At 40.9% G+C, this 12,799-nt stretch overlaps 1 protein-coding gene across 14 annotated transcripts in view; it reads left to right on the plus strand.

Annotated features, from left to right (window-relative positions):
* Positions 1–12,799, plus strand: part of SHPRH (SNF2 histone linker PHD RING helicase) — a 113,030-nt gene that overhangs the window by 21,468 nt on the left and 78,763 nt on the right. For all 14 annotated transcript variants that reach the window (XR_003094222.1, XM_025204856.1, XM_025204857.1 and 11 more), the window contains 5 exons: positions 938–1,016; positions 1,755–1,905; positions 7,657–7,762; positions 9,529–9,785; positions 10,252–10,947. Coding sequence is in view for 13 of the 14 variants with exons in the window: in XM_025204856.1 (XP_025060641.1) it covers positions 938–1,016; positions 1,755–1,905; positions 7,657–7,762; positions 9,529–9,785; positions 10,252–10,947 (1,289 nt within the window). In the remaining variant the exon portion in view is untranslated. The remainder of the gene's footprint in view (positions 1–937; positions 1,017–1,754; positions 1,906–7,656; positions 7,763–9,528; positions 9,786–10,251; positions 10,948–12,799) is intronic.

The raw sequence follows: 12,799 nt of genomic DNA on the forward strand, positions 1-12,799 counted from the left end.
ACCGGATGGGACAGACCCGTTCAGGTCGGCACCAGCTAGCAGCGGTGGCAGCGGAGCCGTGTGCCACTTGGGACTGACCAGTGCAGGTAGGGGGAAAGTGCAGCTGAGCCCCTGCTGCTCCAGCTGGGCTCATCCTGAGGTTCATTTCATGTTTGTAAAATGCTTGGCAAGCCCCACATAGATGCACTGCATAGAAATGCAAAATATATTTTGACTTATTTGGTTGGCACCTTGGGCTGAGATTTTCAAAGCTGAGTCAAAAGGCCAAGTTCCATTAAAATGAATGAGATTTAGAGGGCTCCAAATCCTTTATGACAACTTTGTAACATGCCTTATCTACCCCTTTTTGCAAATCTCAGCCATAGTTTGGTAGCTCAGCCAAAGAACATAACAGCTTCTGAACATAAGAGCATAAAAAGTGCCATGCTTGGTCAGCCCCATGGTCCATCTAGCTCAGTATCCTGTTCTGAACAGTGGCAGAGGTGGATGCTATAGAGGGAGAGTTTTGAACTGGTTAGACCCATTTCATTGTCACTTCCTGCAACTTCATTGGTGTCAAAGGTCACGTGACATCACTTCCTGATGTGATACCACTTCCTGTGAGGTCTTTGAATATGGCTCGCTGGCCCACTGGGTGATAAAATGTTCGTGATCCGGCCCCACATTCAAAAAGGTTGGACACCCCTGGTCTAATAAAAGATATCATCTCTACTATGAGTCCTGATTGCTTTTTCAGCATGAAAGTATTTTTAAGGACAGAGTTTCAGGCTAAGGAGCAGTATAACGTTGCTGACCAGGAGGCAGTTGAGCAAGATGGTTGGCCTAAAAGTACTGGGTTTTCCTCTTTTTCTCAAAATATCACATTGTTGACCACTTCTAAGGTGTGTACTATCGATAGAAAAAAAATCATAGTCGTTATTTGGTCTTTTTTCTATAGAAAATACTCTTCACTTTTTATGGCGAGAGGTCATCACTCTAGATGGAGTGAAAATCTACTATAATCCATTTATTGGCTGGTAAGTAGTGTCTGTTCTTGGAAAAACCCTAAGCATTCTACTTTGTGAGAATTGTTTTACAAGGTTTCTTGTTTTGTTTTTTATATAAACCTGAGGAACATAAGATAAGCAAGAATGATGCTTTTTAAGTCAGAGCTAGAACTAGAGCTGTAAGATACTTAATTTCAAAGTACAATGTGAAACGTGCTAGAAAATGCCAAATAGATCAATCTTAAGTTACATATTTCAGTGTGTTCTCTGTAATTTCTTTTTTCTTTCTTTTTTAATTTTTTTTTACCTTTTAAGTAATCTGGTTTTTCAGTGTTCAGTTAGTTTACATTGATTTTTATTTTTGAGACGGCAGCCCTCTTGCTTTGCCTTGAAAGTTTTAGAATTGTCAACAGAAAACATGGTTGGGGGGGAGGGGGGCAGGAGGTACCTTTTTCCCAGGTAAATATGGTTACTAGGATTGCTTTAACAGTTTGTGTATTTTTAGAAGTGAATCTGTTTGTTCATGTACTATTATCTATAGTCGTTTTTCAAGCACTTTATTGTCACTTTTTGAAAAAAATACGTTCCCATATTTATATTTTGTTTAAAGGTGCTACCAGAAGAATTTTTTATATTATAATATGACTTCCTCTATATATATTAATCTTGCATAAATCTATTTTCTTTTATTCTGAACATATGTTTGATGACCAGTGTGACAAGGAAACTAAGTGCTAAGCTTGTCTTGGGAATGTTTTTGTTTTTTAGCATTATCCGTGAATATCCAGTTGCTGGGCCTCAGTGGCCTGGAGGAATTCTGGCTGATGAAATGGGTCTTGGGAAGACAGTAGAAGTACTGGCTCTTATTCTGACACACACACGACAAGATATTAAACAGGATGCTCTAACCTTACCTGAGGTGAGAAAACTGTAGTAGATTTTAGGGAAGATGAGTGAATGAGCAGTGCAAAGGTAGGGCAAAGAGACCTATTCCTAATTTAATATGCACATCTGCCTCTGCTATTTAGCTTATTGCATTCTGTAAAGCTGTAAAACTACTGTGAAGGAAGAGATCAGTCTTCATATTCAGTCCTTGATGCATGACTAGTAGACTGATACAAGTAATAATAACAATTTGTACTGTTTGTCATTTGATGTGAATGAAGAACAAAGGCTCAGTTATTTGAAAGTTGGCATATTGGTTTACTCTTAGAAAATGGGATGAGAAATTTATAGAAAATCTAATTAAAATCTGTATTTACTGAGGTTTATAACTGAAAAGAATGAAAGGTCCTGGGTATATGCACACATATTCCATTGACTTTGGGTTTCCTTTATGCATTTAAGTGCATAGTTCAGATCAGTGTATGCTGTGAGTCTTTTCTCATTGTATATTATATTTTAATTGGACGACTATTACAAAACAGTAATGTTTCTGACTACATACTCATGTTAAAAACTTATAATAGCTACTGCTGGGGAGAAGATCTGTCAGTGATGTCTACTGCTAAATATACTGACCATCAGGATTTTAAATATTGTAAAAATCTGTGTTTTCATAGATTTCATAGATTTTTAGGCATGGAAGGGACCTCAGTAGATCAATGAGTTTGACCCCCTGCCCTGGGCGGGAAAGAGCGCTGGGGTCAGATAACCCCAGCTAGGTGCTTGTCTAGTCTTCTTTTAAAGACCTCCATGGTAGGGGAGAGCACCACCTCCCTTGGAAACCCATTCCAGATTTTGGCAACCTGCACCGTAAAGAAATTTTTACTAATGTCTAATCTAAATCTGGTCTCCGTCAGTTTATGGCCATTGATCCTAGTAACCCTAAGGTTAGGGTTACTAGAATAGGGGATATTCCTAAACGGAATATCCCCTATTCCTTGATTACAATGACTATGTATTAATATTTCCTTTCCATCTGAACCCCAACCACCACCACCACTACTTTTTGATCCAGTGAAAACTTGTACACAGAGGTACTTTCAGCAGAAAAAACTGAAAGAGACCCACCCTAGAATCCCCAGTAGTCCAGTGTTTAGATTACTCTCCTGAGCAAAGGAGATCCACGATCAGGCCTTTGCTTAATTCAGACAGAGAACAGGTTTGAAACTGGGTCTCCTTGAAAAATGCCATCATTGCTGGGCTCTATAGTAGAAGCAGATGATATCTGTACTATCTTCATTTTATGTATGGCACTAAGTGTCTCTGTAATTCTAGCAGAAAAAAATTAAAATATTCTAAAATACTGTAATGAAGCATTTTATCATTTCTGAGTTTTTAAAAATTTCTTACAAAACTATTTGCTTTAACAAAATATTGTCTGTCCGAAAATTACATGTTCCATAAACAAATAATTTGTCAAAAATCTGCTCCTCTGTACTGACAACTTTGCTACTTATTGTGGTATTGATGCCTTTCACATCTTCTTCCACTCTTACTCCATTGGGCTGGTGCTCAAAAATGCCCATATGGAGAAAGCGTAGGGTAAACCAAATTGGGACTTTGAATGTTAGTGGAGCCTAAATATTATGTATTTACTGTTTTAAAGTTGCCCTGGATACAATTTATGCCTGTTGAATGGGTGTTTCCCAAGGATTTAGTTCTTTCAAATTCATCCCACAGCCGAGCAGCACTTATATTAACCTTATAATTGTCATGTCTTCAACAGATGGGTCATAGCACAGTGGACATGGGTCTCCTACATATTCTTGCACCTGGTAGTTACTGCTAATGAGAAATATATAGCCACACCGAATGACACCAATTTTTTTAAATCTGTTTTATTCAGAAAAAAACACTTCTTGCTGATTCTTAAGTTTTTATGCTATCTAGTTAGTATTGGCACATTTGTTTACTGAATTAAAATATCTCTGATTTTACTGAAAAAAATGGGTGCAAATAGTAGAATCCATAGGGGCAGGCGCAATCTACTACAACCAAAGCATGTTAGCCTAAGACAGATTTAATGCCATATCGTGTCTTGTAATAGAAACTATGCAGGTGAATCTCCACATTTACAACAGGGACTTTAATGAATAGTCTTTGGGCATATAGCCACTCTATATTTGTCACGCAACATAGAAAAATATGGACCTCACAAGGTCATCTAGACTAAACTCCTTCTCAAGGCAGGATCATTCCTGTCTAAATCATCCAGAAAAATGTTTGTCTTGGAAGAAATTGAAGTGCAAGCTACAGAGATTCTACAGCCTCTCCAAGTCATCTGATATAGTGCTTAACTACTGAAAATGCAAGACTATACTTGCTCCACATGCTGGCCTAACTGAAATCAGCATGGGTATCCAGTTATCTAGGGCTGAAACACAAGTTGTGAGCTGAACAGACATCCTTGCTGCTTCTTGCACTCCTGTTAATCAAAAATATGTACATGACCAAACCTAGTCATCAGGATTGCCAACCCCAGAAAAAAAAATTAACTGACAATCTGCAAACTTGTTATTGACATGTTTTTACTGATATGTGTTTTATGTAATGTCAGTGTAATTCTTTTGCCAGGGCCTGTTCTGTTGCCAGGCTCCACTTAAAAGAGTTGGGTTCAAATTTAGAGATTTAACAAAAGTTTTTGGTTGTCAGTAAAATGTTTGCCGCAAAAAAAAAATATTGGGTTGGTAGCCCTGCTTGACTGCAGCATTGGTTTTACACGTGCTGCCTGTACCCTAGAGGTCCCCTGCTCACCCTATACCCTGATGATCCCAACTGCACCATGTACTGTCCTGCCCCCCTCCAACCCAGCCCACCCCCCAGCCTTACCCTTCTTGGCCCTGCTCCCCCTGTCCCAGCATGAACCCCCAAAAGAAAACTGCCTGTGACCCAGCAGTATTACAGTTAGCCAGCAGGACTTAGCAGCAAAACATGGCTTGTGCGGAGGAGTCTACAAAACCCTGAGAAAAAGGCCCCTTGCAGGGTGCAACCTTCTCATTCAGACACCAGCTGGCACTCAGGCTATGCTCAGTCTGTCCATTAGCTTGCCTTCAGATTCTTTCCAAGCATGCTCAATCAAGTTCCAGTTGCTTAGTGTTTTACAGATGACTCAGGTTTGTTTGGTGTTTTTTAAAATTTTTTTACAGATTTTATGGACAGATGTTTTTAACCTATCTTTTTTACTGACTGTAAATTGGCACCCTGTTCATTGTAGTTTGTGACACATTATAGGAGAGGATGCCTGTTTATTTATTGCATGCCCTGGGAATCCCCCTGCAGGGGAATCCATTGCTGTTATATCCCCACCTGGGTCAAGTGGGGAAACCTCCCTGGTTTCACCCCCTGCTTGCAAATATGCACCCTGTATCAGGACTTGGCACCCAGGGCCATTGTTCCTCAGGATTAGGCCCTGAAGCCCTTGGAGTGGCAGGGACCTGACCCTGTGTGATGGTGACCCCAGCAGCATCATTTGTGTTTGGCAGCTGATCCGCAGGATCAGCCATGCCAGGACACATCCCGTCATAGATGATGCTACAGCAGAATCAATGCCTTTACTCAATATCTCAGAAATGCCTATGCTAGCTCTGGAAGAAGAGGTGATATAGCCACATTCTATAGCCATTTAACTCTGTAGCCAGTAAGAGCGAATTAGGTTGGGTACTGTGCTGTGTTAATAGCATTAAATGGCTTCCTGTTCTGGGGGTAGCACATTTAGAGCCAGCTTGGGGTTATCACTGTACAGCACTGTATTTGGCATATAACATATACTTAGATTATGGTAATCAACTGTCCATAGTAGAAAAGATTCTATAAGTTTATGCTGCTAAATAGAACTCTGTTAATGCACGGTGCTTATCATCTTGGGCTTCCTACTTGGGTAAAGGTGTGTTTAACTAGCTGCTGTAGGGTACACATAGCAATAGCATAGTTTCTTCATGTTATTACTGTTTACCCTCTCCACAATATACACTCCTATAGAAAATGACAGTGGTTTCACTCCAGTGACCAGGTTCTTGCAGGCACAATCTTAATGAGGTTCTTATGTGTTAATCAGAGACTTCATTGGGCTTCATTTGCTTATAAGGACTTGGTTCTTGGTTATATTACCTCAGGTTAGAAATTTGGGGAGCTGTTAGGTCCTCATGGACCATCTTACACTATTTTACTCGCAGAAAATATCTTTCAGACTATGACCCTAAGTCCTGCCTGGGTGGTTACATGCTTCTGTTTTTTATTGCCTACTGACATCTTTTTTCCCAAATGGCACTCTGATAAGGGGGTTAGAAATAGATTGGATGCTTTATGTCAGGGCTATCCAGGAGCTGTACCACATGGGCCACAGCACCCTCCTAGGCATCCCTCTGACTTCCCCTTCCCACTCCCACGGATCAAGGCAGGAAGAGGAAGCTATGGGGAGAGCAACATCTAGGTGAGACCCTGTGCACCATGAATTAATCCTTTGTGGGCTGCATGCAACCTGCAGGCTGCCAGTTGAACAGTTATGCTTTAGGGCTGTCCTAGAGTATATATTGCTTTGCCTATACAAGCAAAGGCTGTGAAGGGGCAGGATGGCTATCATAAAATCGTTAAGGATGAGCACTAGAATACAAAGCCGTGCAAATTAAAGAACAATACTAGCACAAGAGCAGATGGGGTAAATGAGCTGTAAATAAATTTAGGCTGGAAATTAGAATAGTTTTCAACCATCAGAGAAGTGAGAGGTTTTTTTGCTGGGGGAGGGTTTGGAACAGTTTTTCAAAAATTGTATGTTTGTAAACAGACTATATAAATTACACAATTCAGTTTTCTCCAGTTTCAGGGGACTGGGCTTGAAGATCCAGGAGGTTTCATACATTCCTTCAGTGCCCCTAATTTTGGTCTTTTATTTTCGGGTCTTGTTTTTTGGAGCAAGTGCCTTGTTTGCACCTTTTATAGGTGAAGTGATCCACTGATATCAACTCGGAGACTGTCCAGATGGGTTTTGTGTTTTGTTAAGATCATTGTGACATAACTAGTCTAGATCTCTCCATTTCATATTAGGTGTGCTCTAGTAGTGTGTAGGCAGTTTATTCAGCTTCTTTGTAAAAACGTTCTCATTTCAGACATCTGCAAAGCAGGCATGGGGGAGAGGTGTCATCTCATACTTTTTTACAAAACACACTTTCATGGAAACATCAAGGTTTGATGCTGCTTTTGGCAGAGATTTCTTGCAGTTTTTCTTTAGCTAGACACCAGGCGTCTACCTCCTTAGATCAGTTAGTCACCGTGAGTAGAATTTTTTATGCACAAGCACTTGTACCTAACAGTAATTGGAGTTCTTCAAGATGTGTTTTCTGCCTATATCTGTAGGCGTGCATATGTTTTTGCAGTTACAAAGTCTTGCAATTCTATCTTTCTTCAGTGGTAAAAGATGTGAATAGGTACTGGGGTGCTACTGCCCCTAAAGACTCTGTTCAGGGCATGTTTACTGAATATGTCTACTGCATATCTCAAAAGAACTTCAGTTATGGGGTAAGTATATATATTTTTTACTTTGTTAACAGTATTTTATGGGGTTATTGATTACTATGAAATATAAAATGTTTCATTTTTCGTAAATAAATACTTTTATCTCTCCAGTTGATAGTGTGTACTTATTCTGTTGTTAGTCCACTAATTGAAAAGACTAATTTTATAAAACTATTATGTTGGTATCTGTGACATTATTGAATTTTGTTTGCATTAGGGTAAACTAGTGAACTTCTTTGTTCCACCCCAACCTAATGAAGGAAGCAAAAAGAAAAGAGCAAAGAAAATAGAGCTTAAATTGAAGGAAAAAATACAGTATCCCAGTAAGTATTTTTGGAGAGGCATAATGTTTGTTTATAACATGCTTACATCTGAAAGATCTAAAGTTTTCTTGTTGAGTACAATATTGGCAGTTTGGCAGGAGCTCAAAGACTCTTCTTGACTGTATAAAATGGAGCAATTTGATTGGTGCTTTATTTGGCCAAGTACCTTATTTGCACATTCTGTGTTACTGGGCCCCCCTCTAAATATTACAGGTATTGTCCAATTAACTGGAGACTGACTACACATGTAAAATAGCTATTACACCATAAAAAGCTCTAGCTGGCTATAAAGTTAGACCTTGAAAATGTGTACTAACTGTATACTTGTTTGCTATCAAGCTTTAATTTGCACGTGTAGCATTGTCTCTCCTATGACTGGGAGCCCCATCATCCAGGTGACAGGGCTCCCAACCACAGCAGTGCATGAAACCGCCAGCCCCTAGATTTCATAGATGTTAGGGCTGGAAGGGACCTTGAAGATCATCAAGTCCAGCCCCCTGCCCCAGGGGCAAGAAGTCAGCTGGGGTCAGGACAAGCTATCCCCTTTCTGCACAACAGTGCAGACCAGTGTGGATCAACTGTGTTCAAAATAGTTTGAGACATGAAGAATGCACAGGACGCAATGACATCTGAAGGACTGTTATGCACTGCATCACCTTCACATTGTATGACTGCCACTGGGACAGAGGATATTATAAGGTTGCAGTAGTGATTATAGAATGGACAAATGGGCAGTATCCATTTGTCTGTGCACCTGAACCAGGATTTGAGTACTAGGGAATCTTGCATTTCAGTTGTTTCAGGTATCTCTCTGCAGGTTCTCAGAAAAAGTGGCGGAGGCTTACACATGGTAAGTTATGTCCAATAGGGCTGTGCAAAGCTTTGGTCACCGATTCAATCTGGAGGAGATTCGGCCGAATTTGGGGGCCGAATCTCTGAATCCAGATCAAAATGGGAGACCCATTAAAAGGTCTGGATCGAATCTGAAGCCTCCAGATCAATTTGAAAAAGATTTGGAGAGATTCGGAGATTTAGATTGGCTGGGGAGAGGCAGGCACATCCGGGCGGCTGCAGGTTCTCCTGCGGCTCCTCCAGCTGTGCCTGTCTGGGCAACTGTGATCCCAGGGCTCAGGAATGAATGAAATCCCCAAGCCCTGGGGATTGCAGCTGCCATGAAACCCCTGGACCCTGGGGATTGTGGCTGCCTCTATCCGTATGGCTCTAGGATGCAGGAAACCCCTTGGGCCAAAAGATCGCTGCAGGGGCAATTCCATCCCAACCTCTGGGGCCAGAGGATTGCTGCAGGGGCACCCTCATGGCTGGGAGCCCCTCAACTGGGGTGCATGGGACTCCCAGCTAGGAGAGCTTGCTTCTTGCTGCGGCACGGGGAGCCCAGAATCAGACTTCCCCTGCACTGGCAATAAGGTATGATGGGATCTAATGCATGATTGTGTGAAGCATGCATTAGATCCCATCATGCCTTTACATGCACGTGTAGAGGGGGCCTAAAGATGATTCTTATGTTTCTGTTATGTGTACTCTTGGTTAGTATTGAATGTCTTGACTGAAAAGTAATGGCCTGCGAGACAAGCCTGAGCAGAACAGTTGCTGTCACTGCTAACTATAATGCTAGACCTTAGTTTCTTTTGCAGCTTTGTAATCCACTTGCAGATAATACTGTGTTTTAAAATCTCTTATTTAAATGTTTTCTTCTATGTAACTTTTCACTGTATTTGAACTGGGGTTTTTTTGTTTTTTGCATGTAGGTTTACGAGTGATGATATTAACAGCTGTGAAAGAAATGAATGTGAAGAAGGGAGCTTCCATCATTGCAATATTTAAGTATATTAGTGCCATATACAAGTATGACATACAGAGAAATCGAAGGCTTCTTAAAAGGACTTTGGAGAAACTAATTGCAGACCAAGTAGTAGAACAGGTCAAAGGCCATGGATTGGCTGGATCTTTTAAGTTAGGGAAGAATTACAAGGAACAGAAAAGGCGAGAAAAAAACAAAGAGCAGGTAAACTGAGTTGAAATAGCTATTAAGGCAGATGTTGCATAGAGATGTTTTGCTTTGCTACTTGTATGCTGTCACAATAGTGATACAGTTCGAAGAGTTGTCTGTGAGTGCTAGACTCAAGGTATTTAGTTTATTTTTAGGGGCAAAAAATTGAAGCATTTACTGTGAAAATAGAAATTAAAAGTTACTGTATATGGACATCCCAAATGGATAAGAAGTGGATGGAACTAATGTAGGTCAAGTATGGAGACTAAAGACTTCGACTGGTAAAAAAGGCAAACATTGCTGGAAGGGTTGGCAGTTGCCTTATTCTTACAATCAAGAAGTTCTGTGGGAAACACTGAAAACGAAACTTTACGAATCAGAAAATATATGAAAGTTTATAATTTAGTCTGGTGTAGTTACGCTTCTTCACAAAAGAGCAAAAAAAAATATCTTACAGTGAATTATTTTTTAATTTTTATAGGTAACAAAGAGTTCTGAAAGGATTCAGAAGAAATGTTTGCCTGATGCTAAAACTCAAACCAAAGATTTGGCAAGTAGGAAAGCAGCCACTGAAAATGTCCTTAAATCACCACAGTTTGGGAACATCACTCCAGAGGAGCATGACTATTGTACAACTACCAGAAATAATAGAAAGTCTGAGACGGGTCATAAAACCTGCATCAAAGAACAAAATTCTCCAAAAGTTATAGACCTAGAGTCTGACTTGCGAGGAAACCTCCTTGTGTCCAGTGACACCACCAATTCTACTGTTATTAGTATGCCTAAAAAATCAGACGATGATGAAGTCCAGCAAGATTTCTCGGAGGGCCAGTGCTCAGGCTCCCAAGACCAAGTCAGCAGTGGTGTACAGCATGCCAGTTCTGTATATCCATTCAATACTTCTGACTACCGTTTTGAATGCATTTGTGGTGAACTTGGGTTGGTTGATTATAAGGCCCGTGTGCAGTGCCTGAAGTGCCACCTGTGGCAACATGCTGAGTGTGTAAACTACAAAGAAGAAAACTTGAAGTTCAAGCCTTTTTACTGTCCTCATTGCTTAGTAGCAATGAAACCAGTTTCCACAGGAGCAACTCTGATAATCTCTCCAAGTTCTATCTGTCATCAGTGGGTGGATGAGATCAACAGGCATGTGAGATCATCTTCCCTTCGAGTCCTGGTAGGGTGACTTTGTATTCTGGAAAATTATACTATGGTTTAGGGCTGTCTTCTCCCTCACCCCTTCTCTGTTGTCTGAGTGCCTCCCCAGGAATTTTAAGTTTTGTGCCCTGACCCCTTCTGGGGTAGCATCCCCATAATTAGACTGGGTCTTGGGCTACAGCAGCCTGTGGTTTAACTGTGCTTACCTGGCTTGATCAGTAACCTGCAAATCTTCGTTTTCATCGGCTTGTGATCTTTATGCCTATTCCAGTTATTGTTTGGAACAGTAGAAACAAAGCAGAACATGAAAGAGAGCTACATGCCTATCTCTCACGTAAACAGTATTACTGCCATGAAGTGAAGGAGAGCCTGTTTTAGACCCCCCAGCAAATTCTGTTTCTGTGCCTGCCTGGTTGCCCTCTATGAACAGCTCCCTCAGCTGCTTCCCATTTCTCTCTAGAGAGTGACCTCTTCATTTGTGTGGTGTACTTCTGATTTCCAGCTGTGAAGGAAAGAGTCTTTTAACTTGGGTGGTACCTGAAAGCAGCAACTTCTCAACTAATAGCTCAGGTCTTGCCTCTCATACACTTGCCGGGAGGTAGCTTATCTGGAAATCTTTTATGTTACTTTTTTTATTTGGTTCCTAGCAGCTGTACCAGTAAACTCTACCATCATGTGCATACAAACGAGCATTCCAATAACATAATAACTAGCACATCTAAATTAATTATTAACTGTATTTAACAAATCAATTACAGACTCTCAATCCTGCAAAGTCAAAAGATATTCACATGTAGAGATTACCATTGAAATCAAAAGAACTGTCCATGTATTAAACTAAGTCTTTACAGGACTAAAAGCTTATTTTTGCAACAGCTTTCATGAAAATTATCCCAAGTGGCTCTGTACAGTAGGCATTATCGTAAGCGGCTCAAGTTGCATTTCCAGTAGTTAAGGTTAGGGAGTGTTTTCAATGTTAAGTTTATGTTTTCAGTTGCTTAAAACTTTTCTGACATTAAACTCTCCACGCTGTTATCTACGCCAAACGGAATTTCTGCAGGGTTTTTTGTTTGTTTGTTTTGAAATTACAGCTAAAATAGTTCACTCGCTTCTGAAAACAAGGCTAGGAAAAATATTTTTCCATATTTAAAAAAAAAAGTAAAGATGATACTCTTGCATCTAATTTACTAAGGAGTTCTGCCACCCTTATCTCCACTTGCCATATTTTGAAGCATGGACTTTTGTCAGGAGGGTTAACTACACAGCATACTTGCTGTTTTGTGAGAGCTCATGCAAATTTAGCTTCTGTAAACCTCTGAAAACTTTTCTCACAAGATTAGTGGATGTTTTTAGTTTGGCAGCTAACTTTACCAAACACTAGCTGCAATGAGCATGCTCTAGCTCAGGGGTGGGCAAAATGCGGCCCGGGGGCTGAATGCGGCCCACCAGGCCATTCTATCTGGCCCGCGATGCCCTTAAAAATTTTAGAAAATTAATATTTATCTGTCCTGGGCTGCTTGTCATGCAGCCCTCGATGGCTTGCCAAAACTCAGTAAGCGACCCTCTGCCCAAAATAATTGCCTGCCTCTGCTCTAGCTTCTCATAGTTCCTATTCCTCCCTAGGAAGGCCCAGGGAGGAATAGGACCCCTGCTAAATGGGCAGAAACAATTGGTGACGGACAGAGGGGACAAGGCTGAACTCCTCAACGAGTTCTTTGCCTCAGTGTTCCTAAGTGAGGGGCACGACAAGTCTCTCACTGGGGTTGTAGAGAGGCAGCAGCAAGGCGCCAGACTACCATGCATAGACCCTGAGATGGTGCAGAGTCACTTGGAAGAACTGGATGCCTTTAAGTCGGCAGGCCCGGATGAGC

The sequence above is a fragment of the Alligator sinensis genome, unplaced genomic scaffold (genome assembly GCF_000455745.1).
Source record: "Alligator sinensis unplaced genomic scaffold, ASM45574v1 scaffold153_1, whole genome shotgun sequence".
Classification (NCBI taxonomy): domain Eukaryota; kingdom Metazoa; phylum Chordata; order Crocodylia; family Alligatoridae; genus Alligator; species Alligator sinensis.